Source organism: Grampus griseus, assembly GCF_964374135.1.
Source record: "Grampus griseus genome assembly, chromosome: 1".
NCBI classification, from domain to species: Eukaryota; Metazoa; Chordata; class Mammalia; order Artiodactyla; family Delphinidae; genus Grampus; species Grampus griseus.
Window position 1 is genome coordinate 749170 of NC_139017.1, and position 15811 is coordinate 764980.

The 15811-nt window shown below is 61.6% G+C and overlaps 1 protein-coding gene across 1 annotated transcript in view; it reads right to left on the reverse strand.

Moving 5' to 3' along the window:
* LGR6 (leucine rich repeat containing G protein-coupled receptor 6) overlaps positions 1-15811 on the reverse strand; it is a gene marked incomplete at both ends in the record, with an annotated part of 100266 nt that overhangs the window by 58206 nt on the left and 26249 nt on the right. The window contains one exon of the mRNA XM_082647204.1: positions 12598-12669. Within this exon, the coding sequence (XP_082503330.1) occupies positions 12598-12669 (72 nt within the window). The remainder of the gene's footprint in view (positions 1-12597; positions 12670-15811) is intronic.

The following is a 15811-nucleotide window of genomic DNA, read 5'->3' on the forward strand; positions in this document are numbered from 1 at the left end:
GGGTGCTTCTCCTTGTGGGGCTCTGCTGCTCCTCCAGCCAGGAGGGACCCTGGCATCGTGAAGGTCCTGCTCATCTCAGAAGCCGGCTGCCAGGCCCCCGAGAGCAGCAGCTCTGTGACTCAGTGTATCCTAACGGCCACAGTTAGACCCAGAGGCCGGGGGTTCTCTAAAGCCCTAAAAGCTTTGGGCATTGATTTCGAGGCGTTTTATGTGCGATGACAGTGTGTCCTTTGGGCCCTTGCTCTTGGTTCCAGGTAGATTCATGGCTACGCTGCCAGCCCAGCGATGCCCCTTTTGACTTTGGACCAAACCAAAGGCCGTGTTGTCTGGAAACTATGACAAGATTGACGCAGAAAAGCTCCCGGTTCCCATTTTATGAAGACCTTAGTTTGGACCAACTGGAGATTATCGTGGCCGCGGAGGATGAATTTGGGTTTGCAAGTCCTGATACGGATGTGGAAAAGTTAACATGTCCACAAGAAGCTGCAGGTCACACTGCAGATCAGAAAGATGTACACGAACAAAGTATCAGACCTCTTCTCCGCTGAGAGAGGACAGAGGGTCCTGGGAGCGTCTGGACACGAGAACACATTGGTATTTAAATTCCCCAGGTGTTTTGCCCTTTAAAAGTAAAGCTATGAAAAAGGAGAGACAAAAAGAGAAGAAACTAGCCATCAAACTCCTCACCTATGCAGAAGACTGGAAGGACCTGCACTTCAGATGAGCTCAGATTCAAACCCCAGCTTGTACACTCGTGGCTGCACGGACCTGCTGTGACCATGTCCTAACCTCCCCCTGACGGTCACTCGCTGAAGCTGGTGTCTGACTGGCCTGGTGCGCGTGCTGACCGCCATGGAGGGAAAGCGGTGAGGGCCTCACACTCACTCTGCAAAGGGGCGACCGGCCCCTCAGGAGGACCCCACCTGGTTCTGCAGCAAAGCCTGATGGGGGTGAAGGCCCACCGCTCCAGCCCCCACGGTCCCAGGGTCCCTCACGTGGAGTCTGCCGGCCCCATGGGTCAGTCTAATAATAAGCCTCATCACAGCAACGCCCTGCGCGTGCACTTGGGACCCTTCCGGCAGAACACGGAGCATCTCAGGAAGCTTCAGAGCAGTCATTTTATCATCCCCGGTTCGCAGCTTACAGAACCACGGCTCAGGATGTGCAGACAACTTTCACCTAGAAAGACGTGGAACTGGCTTCCAAAGACAAGCAGCAGCGATTTCAGAGAAAGACCCTGGAATCACACACACCCCTCGCAGCTGAAAGGACACGGAGCCTGCGGGAGCCCCCAGCCCAGCCCACCCAGGGTCAGCAGATACGTGAGGTCTGGCCACTGGCCACGCCCCCCGAGCCTCACCTCCCTTCTCCCTCTGACTCCCAGACTCCAAGTGGCTGGGGCAGTCAGATCCAGGACACCGGTGAGGTCTCACCAGGGAGAGACGGGCCAAGAAGGGTCCCGTCTGCCTGGGTTGGCATGGACCAACCTTTCTCAGAACTCTCCAGACTTGCCATAAGGTCACCACTTAGCATCCCATCCCCACCACATGCCGCCCTGACCCCCACTCTGAAAGAGATCTGTAGATAATACCTAAAGGGCATTTACTATGTCTGCACCCACACCCTGCCCTCCCCACCGATCTTAATTCTGATTATGTTCTCCTCCAGCCCCGGCAGTCAGTAGCAGTTGGCAGGCTCCAGGTCAGCACCAGCAAAGACAAGAGAGCTCTGCCTGGATCCTTCCTGCTCTGCTCTGCTCGGGCCAGGGCCTCCCCTCCTGCCGTCCTGGTTGTGAGAACTGAGGATGCCTGGTTCTGGTACTCAGTGTACTCAGCAGACTCAGAGTCAGATGGAATCAGTCTAGGAGGACTTCCTGGAGGAGGTGTGTTGCATTGATTCAAGCAGTAGAGAGGCAAATCCTGGCAGAAAGGAAGAGGAAAAGCATCCTAGCCTGAGGAACAGCTCCAGCCCACGCTTGGAGGTAGGCGAGGACAGGTTTGGGGAGCTAGGGACACGATGGGGTAAGTGACCTGGCTGGAGTGGGTAGAGAGCAGGTATAGGCACACCGACGTGAAAGCAGGTGTAACTCATAGCAAGACTTGTCCTGCTGGCCCTGAGGTCTGTGGTTTCTGGTCAGAGGAGCAATATTATGAAAGTGGTGCTATCCAATGACTTGGGGGAGCCTTGGGCCCACCCTCACCTGGCCCCTCCGACCCATTCAGCCCCAGCAAGCAGCAGGACTAAGAACTGGGGAGACAGCTGGCTTCCAGCACTGCCACGCCCGGCCCCCAGGCATGCTCTCCCCCTCCGTTTCCCCCCACTCCAGATGTTCGGAGGGAGGGTTTTATCGCAGGCGCAGGTTAGTAGATGTGCAGCTGAGGGGCCGGTTAACAGGGCCAGAGAAGCACGCTGGGCCTGGGGCTGGGGCTGGGGCTGGGGCCGAGGCAGCTGCGGCGGCCCAGAAGGCCTGGGGGCTCCCTGAGAAGGCCTGCAGCCCCAGCTGAGGAGCACGAAGGAAGGGGACTGGGAGAGGGGGTCCAGCCTCCTGGCTCCCGGCTGAGATGCATCGCGTCCAGACTCTTCATCCCCACCCCTGCCCCACCCTGAGCTCCGGAAATTATGACCCTCCTGGCCCAGCCGCTTCATAGAGTAAGGCCCACGTTGCCCACAGGGGCAGGGACCATCCCTAAGTGGCAGGTAATCCTAAATAATGTTATTCTTGGCTTTGGAAGGCATTGCATGGCTTTTTTTTAAAAAAAATAACAAGTTTATTACCCACCTCTGTTTTATCTGGGCAGATCCAGGCGCTAACGTGCAGACCCTGACAGCACGCGGCCAGGGCCCGTGGCAGCGTCCACGCCAGCCTGCGACCGTGCTCTGCTGGCTCTGCCCGGGGCTGCTGTCATTCCCTGACTCCCTTCCAAGCTCGGCCTGCCCTCCGCCTCCCCCGACAGGGCCAGTGGAGGGCAGGAAGGCCCCCAGGACGCCCTCCTTCCTCGAATGCCTGGGTGTTCTGAGGAAGCTTCCAGAGGAAGGCAGGAGCAGCAAGTGTTGGCAGAAAGACGGTCCACTTAAGAAGCAGACACACCTGAGTCTAAATGCCAGCTCCCGTTCTTACCCCGGTTCATCGCTGGCCGGGCTGCCTCACCTCTCTGCCCCGTTCTGCATTCATTTGTTTATACGTTTATAAGCAAAGATGCCTGAGCGCGTGCATGGGCCAGGCACGGTACCAGCGGCGGGGAGTCCTGAGTAAAAGGAGGGACAGTGTCCACCCTCATGAAACTCAGAGGGGACGGAGAAAGGAAGAAAGAGGATGAAGCAGGCGAGCGGGACGCTCTGGCAGTGCGGGGTGGCGGGGCCCTGCGGAGTGAATGTCGGGGCAGAAAAGGCTTCCTGCGGGCTGCACGGCCCCCCCGAAGCCCAGGCAGGGGAGCAGGACACACTTGCTCAGTGGGTCTGCCAGCGGTGGCAGGTGGCAGCTCAGCAAGGAGCTTTGTCCTCAGGGTGTCGGGAGCCACGGGGATTTTAAGCAGTGTGTGTGTGTGTGTGTGTGTGACACGATCAGGTTTGTGTTTTAAGGTCCGTCAGACTCAGAGTGGGGAAGATCGGGATGAGTCCAGCACGAAGTGGGGGACCGGCTGGGAGGCTGCTGCACCCCGGGCAGGGGCGATGGCGGACAGTGATGGCCGCCAAGTCATGGATCAGGAAAGTAAGTGACGACACAGAGGCTGGGGCTGGAACGCCCTCAGGAGGGGCGTCAGGGGTGTTCAGCTCGAGGTCGGCTTGGCCACCCACGCGAGACTCCACCAGCAGCCCACGCAGCAGCCCAGGCTGCAGGCACGGGCTCGAGAGGGACGAGGAAAGAGCCCCCAGGATTCTGACATCGATAGGGTGGCACGGCTGGGGGCCTGCAGAGAAGACTGAGGAGAGGCCCGTCAGGTAGAGGGAGCTGAGACCCCGTGAGACAAGGGCTGGGCAGGGCCGGCTGGGCTTAGCGAAGATCTGGACCTTGGTGAGAACCACTGCGAGGGACCGGGAGACGCAGAGGCCAGCCTGGAGGTGACAAACGGAACAACGTGTGCACTGTGAAGGGGGATCGGTGGCTGGAGAGGCCTTGGAGCAGAGCGTCCGAGATGGCACCAGAGCCCAGGGCCCTGCAGTCCGCGGAGGCACTGGGTGGTACCATCACCTGGAGATGCTCAGAGTAAGCCCCTTCCCACTTCCCCTCCCTCTGCTCCCGCCCTCTCTCTGCCTCTCCTCCCAGTCTCGGCCCAAACTGCGGTGCCTCGGCTCCGAGGAGCGGGATGGGCCAAGGTCACCTCCAGTCCCAGACAGGTGCTGTGTTCCGGCGCGGGGCATCAGGGTGGGGCGCCCTGAAGAAGTCTCCGGAGGGCGGGCGCGGGAGGAGCCGGGAGCCAGACCTGCCCTTTCTCTCGGGGAGACACGGTTCTGTGAGGGGCTGTCCTCTCCAGGGCTGCCAGGGCCCCTCGAGACTCACCCAGCTGCAGACAGCGCGGCACCCCCGCCCTCCCCACCACCCAGACCCCTCCCGAGGGCCATGGAGTCCTCCAGACCAGGTCCCGCCGGAGCGGACGGTGTTATTTCGGGGCAGGCGGGGGGAGGAGTTGGCTCCAAGTCCAAACACGTGTTGCGGCCGGTGAGGGGGCGCCGCCACTTTGGCCAGAGTCCCGGGGGGGCCACATTCCAGAACCACTGATCTTAGCGCTATCTGGCCAGAGAGGTCACAGAGGCTCGTAAAATGATGGTCCCCTTTCAGAAAGGAGCGAAAAAGCATCTGCAGGCCTGCCCCCATCTCGCTGGTGATGCCAGGAGAGTCCCCACCCCTGCCTGGACCCGGTGACCCGCCGCCTCCCCCTAGTACTCTGAGGCCCTGCGCCTGGGCGGGCAGCCTCCACCCTGCGGCCTCTGCGGCGGCCCAAGCAGGAGCCCAGGCACCTGTGGCCTTTTCCGGCTGGTGTGCAGACTCCCACACACCGGCGAGCGGCTGGCCACCACCTGGGCGCCAAAGGCCAGAAACAGGTGGACGATTACTCACAGACTCTCAAAAAAGATCGCCCCTTCCCAGCCCCTGACCAGTCTTCTCTCCCCGGACGGACGGACAGACGGACGGCTGCATGGCCGGGGAGTGAGGGCAGGGGAGCCCCCAGTGGTAGGCTGGCGGCCAGCACACAGACGCTGTCCCCACCTCTTCCTGGCTGGGATCTGGCCACCCCTCACCTCCCTCTGGGCTCTAAGGCTTCAGTGGGATGGAATTCTGAAACGAGGTGGTGAGCTCCCAGCAAACTGTTTACCAATTCTGTGATCAACTCCCTGAACCTTCATTCCTCATCTGTAAAATGGGGACCATGGGACGTCCCACAGAGATGTGTCCCCAGAAATGAGTGAGGTGACATCTGCTGAGCATTAGCCTAGATCCTGGTACCACAGTGGGCGTTCAACAAGCCAGAACCACAAGTGTGATTGTCATTACATACACTGGGCTTCACCATGTCCATCAGCTCTGCTTCACTTGTCTACACTGACTTTACATCACATTCACCTGCCCTGACTTTTCTGTCTCAGAAGCTTAAGTCCATGGAGTATGGGTGGGGATGGGGGTCTAGGTGTGCGATATTCCCACGTCAAAGCACGAGCTGCTGAAAGGCAGGGCCCTTGTTTTACTGTTGAGCTCAGGCATTTCAGGCTTGAATAAGCAAGTGAACAGATGGATGGAAGGATGGACGGAAGGATGGACGGATGGATGGACGGATGCATGGATGGATGGGTGGATGGATAGATGGATGGATGGGTGGAAGGATGGACGGAAGGATGGATGGATGCATGGATGGATGGGTGGACGGATGCATGGATGGATGGGTGGACGGATGCATGGATGGATGGATGGACGGATGCATGGATGGAAGGATGGACAGATGGATGGATGGATGGGTGGATGGACGGATGCATGGATGGCAGGATGGACGGATGGATGGATGGATGGGTGGACGGATGCATGGATGGATGGGTGGACGGATGCATGGATGGAAGGATGGACGGATGGCTGGATGGATGGATGGGTGGACGGATGCATGGATGGAAGGATGGACGGATGCATGGATGGATGGGTGGACGGATGCATGGATGGATGGATGGATGGATGGATGGGTGGACGGATGCATGGATGGATGGGTGGACGGATGCATGGATGGAAGGATGGACGGATGGATGGATGGATGGGTGGACGGATGCATGGATGGATGGGTGGACGGATGCATGGATGGAAGGATGGATGGATGGATGGATGGGTGGACGGATGCATGGATGGAAGGATGGACGGATGCATGGATGGATGGGTGGACGGATGCATGGATGGATGGGTGGACGGATGCATGGATGGAAGGATGGACGGATGGACGGATGCGTGGATGGATGGATGGATGGATGGATGGGTGGATGCAGGGAGGGAGGAAAGGGAGATGGATGTATGTATGGATGGATGGACGGACAGGTGGACACCAGGGGTTGGAGCTCCTCTGCCCTCCACACATACCCAGAACCCAGGCCAGATCTCCATACTGGCATCAGCTGCTCAGGAAGAGGCACTACTGCAGGAGGGAGGAACCTTGCCTCTGTCATCTCCCCATGGGGGGGTCACCCCACTTCTTGGCTCTGCCCGGGGCCCATGTGCGCCTAATCTCAATCTGAGTGGCCAGCTCCCACCCCTGCCCTGGGCGCCCCTCCCAGGTCTCTCAGGCCTAGGCCTGTCGGTGGTCCACGGGGCTGAGGAGACCCACAAGGGCCGAGGGCCACGCTGCTCCTTGGTGGGCCAGCTTGGGCCAACTCTCTCCCAGACCAGCATTTATGGCTGAAAGAACGCTCACAGGATCCCAGGGCCCAGCCCACGCGGACACTCTCCTAGTTCTCCAGGAGCCAAATTACCCGTGTTGAGACCTTCGTCACACGCAGGGGGCTGCCCGCGTGCCCGCCCACCCACCCACCTCGAACCAGCCTCTGACCCAGACGCATGTAGTAATCAACTCCCGGAACCTTGGGGAGATCCAAATACAGTAGCATATAATCATGGGGCCCGAAATAGCCGTGCCAGGGAGGCCATGTGCCACCTCGTGGTCCCTGGGGACCCCTCGGTGGGCCCCACAGCACAGCCGGGCTTTGGGCTTTCTCTGGCTGGCAGGCAAGTTGGGCGGCGCTGACCATATCCACTGGATCACCTGAGAGCTCAGGGCAGCTCGGGGGCTTGTCCATGGCAGACCGGGCATCGCCAGGGTCAGAGCCGCCCAGACCTGGACCATGTCCCACCTCCCGCTGGTGCCGGGCCGTGCTGGGCAGACGCCGCCCCCCTGCCCGGCTGACTCATGGACCGCCACCCTGGCTGAGCCTCTGGTCTCCTTCTGACTCAACGCCCAGCTATCACCCTGCCACTCTCCACGGGACCCTCACCGGCCCTCTGTCCCCCTCACACCCCTGGCTGGGCTGGGTGGTGCCTCCCAAGAAGGTGCGTTGTCATCCTAACCCCCAGAACTTGTGGATGGAAGAACTGCATCTGGAAAAGAGTCTTTGCAGGTGTAACTAAGTTAGGGGTCTCAAGGTGAGATCACCTGGATCATTGGGGTGGCCCTAAAGCCAGTGACAAGTGTACTGTGAGAGACACAAGCAGAGAGGGGCCTCGTGAGGACGGGTGATGTGGCCACGAGGAACGCTGGCAGCTCACAGCCACGGGAGGAGGCTCTGAGGAGGACCCGCCCTGCTGACACCTTCGTCTTGGCCTGCGGCCTCCAGACCGTGCAAGCGTCCGAGTCTGCTATTTGAGGCCGCCCGGGGGGCTGGGGGGTCCTTTCGTCCATAACTGGCTCTTACTCTTCTACGGGCATCAGAATCCACTGGGGTGGGGGGCTCGTGGAAACGCGATTGCGGGCCGCACCTTCAGAGGTTCTGATTCAGCAGGTGCGGGTGGGGCCTGGGAGGCCACGTCTGACAGGTTCCCAGGAGACGCTGGCGCCGGTGCCCAGGGCCCCCGCCCGGAGAACCACTGCTTGACACGGTCCCTCCAGGCGGTGTGAGCCATTCTCTGCCTGGGCCCCTGCCCCGAAGACACCGTCCTTGGCCCCGTGATGCCCTCCTCCTTCCCCCGGCGCTCAGAGGTCTGAGAAAACGCTTCCCCGAGGGACCCCCTCCCATGCACAGCCGGTTCCGCCTCTACCCCAGTGGGAAGCTGCAGCCAGGCTCCCCCAAGCGCTGTCGGTCAGTGGGCTGTAGTGCACAGGCTGCTCCTCGCATGGCTGGGTCGGAAGCGCTGTTTCTGGCGACAGGGTACTAAGGCTCTTCACGAGTCAATGGTTATCAGGCACAAGCAGCCTCACGGCCTCTCCTGAGGAGCGTCTGGGGGTCTGACCAGCACCAGGGGTCTCTAGGGATCCACGGCGATACCAGAGTGTCAGCAGCCTGGGCTACCCTGGCAACCAACACTGTCCATGTGCCAGGGACCGATCGTCTGTGTCCCCTGAAATTCGTATGTTGAAGACCTCACCCTCTTCCATACGATGGAATTAGGAGGCGAGGCATTTGGGAGGAATTAGAGCCCTCACGAGTCAGGAGAAGGTTTCTTTCTGCCCATCTCTGCTCCCCCAACGCGAGGGCACCGTCTGCAGCTCGGAAGAGGCCCTCGCTCACCAGAGCTCCACCACAGCCCCGATCGCAGCCTGCCAGCCTCCAGCTGCTAGAAATAAACAACTCCTGAGCCACCCACCTACGGCACTCTGTTACATCGGCCCAACCGGCCCCACCCAACCCCGGAATCCCAGGGTGCAGACACACACAGGCCAAACCAGCGTCCGTGGGCATCCTCCAGCGGGGCGTACGCTGCAAGGCCAGCCCTGGGAGGAGATGCACTGGAGACACCATGGTCCCAGAGCCCCCGACGGCCCAGTGCCCAGGGCTCATCGTCTGCCTACTCAGTGCCCTCAGCATGGCCCTGGGGGGTGGCTGAGTGTCACGGTATGTGGGTGGACCCTGGGCCAGGCTGCCTGAGCTTTGACCCCGGCTCTGCTACGTACTGCCTGTGTCCCTTCCACCGAGTCCCTGCACCAGCTGTGCCTCAGTTTGCTCATCTGTGACATGGGGTGACGAGGTTAGCGGTCTAACCATCCCACAGAGCCCCAAGGTGAAGTGAGGTGTGAGTACCAGCGGCTCACACACGGAAGGGGCCATAAGTGCTGGTCATCACTGGTCTGGGGGACAGCTGTGCCTCAGAGGAGGGTCAGAGATACGGAACAAGGGGGATCTGCTCAGAAGCCCCCCAGGAAGACCCGCGATCCCTGTCCTCCAAGAGCCTGTGCGCTGGGTGGCATGGCTGGGCCACTTTCCTCCTCGCCCCACAGGCAGAAGACGCGCGTGTTTGCAGAGGGACCACCCACTGTGCCAGCCCCCAGAGACCAAGCGTGCAGCCGTCACAGGTGACTCGGGCACGGGCGCCCCTCCCCCTCCCTCCCCCAGCACAGGCCCCGGTGTGTCTCAGACGGGGCTGCGCTGCTTCTGACGGGGGTCTCGGGCTAGAGTCCGCACCGCCCTGGACGCGTTTCCCCGGCTCGGCAGAGAGCGGCGGTGTCACGGGGCTGCCCTTGTGGTGACGTGCTCCTCCCAGCGTGTCCAGGATGGGACTGTTTTGTTTTCTCCCCTAATTTAATCCTGCCACTGGGCCTTTCTGATTCCTCTCAGGCCCCACCCGGACCAGGCCTGAGGTCTTTCTGGGCTGTTTCTCTGCTCTTCCATGGACTCCCCTGCCACCCCCGGTCCTGCCTCACCCCCACCCAGTTTCTCTTTTCCCCCAGGCTCCTGTGGCTGCCGTGGTTTCTCTTGGCCGTGGCTCTAGCCTGGCGTGACACGTCCGGCACAGCCACACTCGCCCTCCCACAGCGGTCGGGGAGGAAGCAAGTGTATGCAGGGGCCAGGGGGGTGATGGGGGGGCCAAAGAGCCTGGGTGCTACATCGGGCTGCGTGCCTGGGCCCATCCCCTGACCGCTCCCCACACCCAAACCCGCTTCCTGTCCTGTGCACCACGGGACAGAACCTCCATGGACATTCCAGGAATGTCCGTGGGAGTTTGTCCAGGGGAGGCGAGGAACAGCCTTCCCTGGGGACCTGGGTCCCGGGGGCCTGGCTGCCGTGGATCTGCCGCCCCAGGTGCCAGCTCTGACCGCGGGAGGCCCTGAGCCGGTCGGAGCCTCTGTTCCCTCATCTGATGACAGAGACGGCCACTGTCACAGGGGCGCGTGAGGATGGAACCGGATCACATGGGTGTGACGCCGCACGTGGTGCCGGCATGCAGGGCACTCGACGGAGGCCATTCCCCCCGCTCCGCTCAGCCCGGCAGTCTGGGCCTGCTACTCCTGACCCCTCCTGGAGGGAGGGGCCTGAGTCAGCTGGACAGCGTGTCACTTTGATGTAACACCCACCAAACAGAAGCTTCAGGTAGGGGGACGCCCCCCCTCTCCCAGCACATGCACACACACGTGCGCACACACACACACAGGCACATGCACACTCTGATGTCCTGCAGGCAGAGTGACCCGCGCTCCAACTTATCCCAGATGCCTGGTCACCCCACCAGGTACCAGGCAGGTACCACAAACCCAACATGTCCAAAGGGGCCTCGGCGTCCCCCTTGCCCTGTGCCCTCCCTGGCGCATCCCCTGGGATTCACAACTCACCACTCGTTCAACACGTTCTCACTAAGTCCCCACCGCGGGCCAGGCTGTAGCTGACCGGCCCCTCTGTCCACCCAGGTGTCCAGGCCAGAGAGCTGGCGGTCAATACGACTCTTCCTGTCCCTGGGCGCCCGCGTCCGGTCAACACCACCATCCCCAGGAGTGACAGTGGTAGCAGTAGCTCCTTTCTGTCCTATCGAGGGACACAGACCCTTTCACCACCTCCCTTTTACTGAAAAACGAGAAGCACACAGGCCAGGCCACTGCAGGCCTTACAGGGAGTGAATGGAGGAGCTGAGATTTGAACCCAGGCAGTCTGAGCCCAGAGCCCTGACAACCAGCCTTCTTGATATTCCCAGAGCCAGTCCGCTGCTCCTTTAGCCACTGCCCCCGCCTTTCCTCCAGCCCCGTCACGTTCCCTTGGCATAGGAGCCCGGCACCAGCTCCCCGCCTCCAGGCTGTCCTCCTTGACTGCCGCCAGGGTGATCTGCGGTGATGCAAACTCCGGCTGAAGGTCCTGTTGATGGCTCCCCAGGGCCCTGAGCATGAAGCCGGGATCCTGGGCAAGGTCCTCCTCATCTCTCGTGGATTCTGGATCTCGTTCGCTCCTGCCCTTCCACCAGCCCCCAGCCCCCCCACAGCCAGCCAAGCTTGCCCCCGTGCACACTCTCCACGGCCCACTCAGCTCCTTCTCTCCCAGTCTCTGCACGTGCTGTTCCCTCTGTCTGGAATGTCCTTTCCTGTCCCTTCACCCGTTTGACACTTACTAATCCTTCAAGAGGCAAAAAACTCGGCTTTTGCCTCCGCAGCAAAGCCTCAAAAACGTGTGAAATGAACGGGCGGGAAACAAGCTAAATGAACTACATAACAGCTGTATCCCGCACGGCACAGCTGCCCCAGGTCCTCCCCACATCCGCTGCGTACTTGCTCTTCGTGAAACCCCCTGAGGTGTCGGGGGCGGGGGGGGGCAACCGCCCCCCATGGGGAGGCGGGCAGCTGGGCACAGAGACGGTCAGAGACCAGCGGTTCAGACCAGAGCCAGCCGGCCCGCCGCCAGCGGCGTCTTCACAGGACTGCAAGAGGCAACGCCCTCTCGGCGGCCTCAGACCCAGGGGGCCCTGGGCCTGTGTCCCCATCCCCACCCTGACCCCCCGGGCAGCAGGGGGCACGGCCACGGAGGGAGCTGGCCGTCTAGTCTCCCGGCCGCAGGGCCTCCGTGTCTCAGAAAGTGCAGGAAGTGCCTGTGTGGCCCAAGCGTGTAAAAGACAAGACCCTCAGAGTCCCCAAGCACGCAGAAGACGCAAGTCACAGGGAAAACATTAACGTCTAAGTAAGTGTGGAGACGTCCAGTGGAAGTCTTTTCCCCCGTGGAAACCTCTTTGATGCTCTGGACGACATCCCTTCTGGACGCCCCTAGTGGACAGGACAGGAACTGCAGCGTTCCATGGAGGGCTGGACGGGTCACGGGGGCCAGTGAGTCTGGGACGCGGGGAGACGTCTGTCTGAGTTCGAACGCTCCCCCGCTACCAAAGCCCCAGGGTCAGAGCAGGTGAGCTCCTTCCTGACAAGACAGACCCTTCCTGACGCTTCTTTAGGGCAGCAACCTCCAATGCCCACCCAGACTCCACGGCAGAAGGCCAGACATCCCAGGACGGCGGCCCCGGGGGCCCCACCCAGGGAGGTCCCATCCCCACAGTCCTCCACAGGATCTGGGTGCCTTCTTGCCCCGAGATACACACGCACTCGTACACATGACATATGACGATGAGAGCCCCCTGAAGAAACAAAAGCCAGGAGCGCACTGTCGGGAGGGGGGGTGGGGGGTGTAGGGAGGAAGGGGTGCCCAGGCCCGCCCCCAGCCCCACCTCCGACTCACAGAGACTGCAGGCTCCGCAGTTCCCACAGCGCCTCGGCGGGGATCCCTCCCAGCAGGTTGTTCTGCAGCATCCTGTGAGGGGAAGAGGCGGCTTGAAGGACTCCCACCCGCCCGCCTGCCTGCCCGCCACGCTGGAGCCCCGCCTCAGAGCCCAGAGTCCTGTCCCACCCCTCCCTGGCTGGAGGTCCAGGGCGCTGTGCACGGGGCTGGGAGAGTGCCCTAGAGGGACTTTGGGGAAAAGGCCGGGGAGCGGAACGCGGGATCCTCTGGCCGTCTGCTCTGGAAGGACGTGGGCAAATGCACGATTACCTCCCCAGGCCTCAGTTTCTCCGTCTGCAGCCGAGAGGCCGGGTTTTCTTCGGGGAAGGGGAGGATGCGCAAGGCCCAGGCAAGTCTGTCCTTGTGGTGTGTGTGTCTATAGAGACAACTTGAGGCACCCAGATCGGAGTGTCAGCACCATCTGGTGACGCCATGACACATGACCCCACAAAAGCAGGGACATGCCAGCCGGGGGCACGATCCGCTAGGGAGGCTGCCCTCCTGGACCTGCGGGGCAGTGAGTCAGAGAGCGAGAAGGGGAGAAACTGGGGTCTGGGGCCTCCAGGTGGCACTGCTGACCCCAGCGAACCCTGGCCACCAGAGCTGTGCTCAGAAAATTGTGAGGAGGCCACTCCAGGGCCTCGGGGAGTCCCTGAAGCCTCAGGGCCCTGGGCAAGGGTCCTGCTCGCCCGGCCCTAAGGGAGGACCTGGGTGGCCGCTGCCACTGGAACGTCCTTCCCTGCTGGCCTCTGGAGAGGAGGGGGGGCACGCGGGGCGGGCCCTCCAGGGGGTCAGGGAAGAGCCGGGGGCAGGAAAGAAGGAAGTTGCCCCACCCTGACCCGCACACCCGTCGGGCCCTCCTGGGCCACGTACAGCCCCAGGAACAGCACCTATTGCAGGATAGGCTGCTCTGGAACTGGGAGGGACCTCCAGGGAGACCTACTGTGTGCCAGGCATGCCGTCCACCCTCCCTCTAGGCATTACCCCATGCAGGAGCTCTGGCCACATCTGCCCCTCACCTGCCCCGACGGGCACAAGGCAGGTGCCCTCAGAGGTCCAGGCATCTCTCTACACACCTGGGTCAGAAAGAACTGTGGCTTCCCTGAGGACAGCTCTGGTGGGGGGGCGAGTGGGGGCAGTGTGTCTGGGCTCTCAGCCTCAGGACTCTGCAGGACAGGGATCCCCACCTACGGTTGCGGGAAAAGGCACGGGGCAGGGGCTGACCCTCTTGACCCAAGCCTGGCCAGAGGCTTGGAGAATCAGCGCAGGAAGTCAGGGACCCTAGGAGTAAGACTTCCAGGTCAGGTGTGGGGCTGGGCGGGAGGGACAGGGGAGGGGTTCTGCCACAGCCGCTCAGAAAGGATCAGAGAGGGAACCCCCTTTTTTGGTCCTTTGCCTCCGGAAGGGCAAGGGGGAGGCAGAGTGCCCTGCAGGGACAGCCGGGCCTCACCCACCAGAAGAAGATGAAGTTCAGATAGGGGCCCCTGGAGCAGCTAAAGTGACCGCCTCCCAGCACAAAAAGAGGTTATCGTGCTGACAGCCGGCTTTACTGCTCTATTTTTCTCGCAGGTCTGAAAACAAGTAGGGAAGGCACTGCAGAAGGAGAAACCGTGGCGGACGCCAGGAGGTACTTCTTGCCCAGATGCAAGTGGAATCCCTGCTGTGAAGACGCTGAGCAGGCGGGCACCATCCCCCGAGACCACCCACCCATCCCTGAAGCAGAGAAGCGGACACGAAGGCTTTGGGGAACTGGGGTGTCCTCGGGGGGGCAGTTGGGGGTCAGTGGCGATGGGAATGGACTGCCTGGCTGCCCTCCTCTCCAGCCGCAGCCTCTCCTGCCGCCCGACCCGCTAGGCCGCACGGTGTCCAGGGGGCGGGGCTGCGGCTTCCGGGAGGCTTTGATTAATTGCCTGACGCAGGCGAAGAAGAAAGAGGCTCGACCCTAAGCTGGGGGCTTAGGAACGGGACGCAAGTCTCACATCTTCTGAAAGCCCAGCAGACAGATCCCCCGCTCACCAATCCGGCTGCAGGTCTGGGCCTGCCGCGGGGCACGGATATGCCACCACGCAGGCCGCCTGGGCCACGTCTGGCTCCGGGGCCCTCCCCACCCTCGGGGAAGCGATGCTGGTGGGAGCGGGACAGACAGACCGAGAGAAGAGGCAGGAAGGACTGAGGGCCGGCAGGATGGGAGAGCAGGGTCTGCAGCAGAGCGGAAGGAGGAGGGACAGGGGACAGAGGAAGAGCGCCCAAGGGCAGAGAGGGAGTAGGGCAGCACGAGAGGCCAGAGCCCTGGAGCCAGAGGCCAGCAGTGCCGGAGTCAGACAACGTGGAGAAAGGAGAACGCTTGGAGGTGGTCTGGGGGCTGCTGACAGGCTGGAAGCCTGAAGCTCACGGACCAAGTGGGCAGGGCCACCGCCAGCCCATTGACAACTTGGAGCAAATTAGAAAGATACTCCTTTCTAGATGGAAGTAGCCCCAAGGCTGGCACAGGGCTAGATTTCAGCCCCTTCTCACCCCTCAGGCGATGGTCTTGTGCAGTGAACAACCCGCTCAACTGTACAAAGAAGACCTGCCGGTCAAGTTGGGGCTGAGGGGGCAGGAGAGCGTGGGAGTGGCTCACCATTTTAGGGGAATTTCAGATGCTCCAGGATCAGCCCCCAGGCTCCTCCTCTTCTTCCCAAGCCAGTCCCTGTGGTGACGAGCCCTCCCGAGGAGCCTCTCTGATCCACCCTCAGACCCCCCGCATCCCCTTCTCCCACCTCCTTTCACCCACACTCATCACAAGAGCAGGAGTGGGGCCCGGGGAGGACAGTCGCAGTTGCGACAAGGTGAGCTGTGGACTGGGGTTGGGGAGAGGGTGCCGTAGCGTCCCCTTTTGTCCAATGGGCTGTGGGCTCAATGGAAGAGAATAACACGAGGTCCTTTTCATTTCTCACTTTCCTTTTGCTTCAGGGACAGAGACGCCTAGGAACTGGAGAACGGGACATGTTTGCAGAGAGAATGGGACCCAGTGCTGTAGCCAGAGACCAAGGCTGGGGCTCGAGAGGAAGGAGGTCCAGAGGAAGACAGCGGAGATTCCTCCTCTCCAGAAACTGTCCTAACCGCCCAGCCTGAGAGTTCCGGGGGGGCACGTGGGTCTGAATCTGACCTTGACCCTCAAAGACCTGTGCTAACG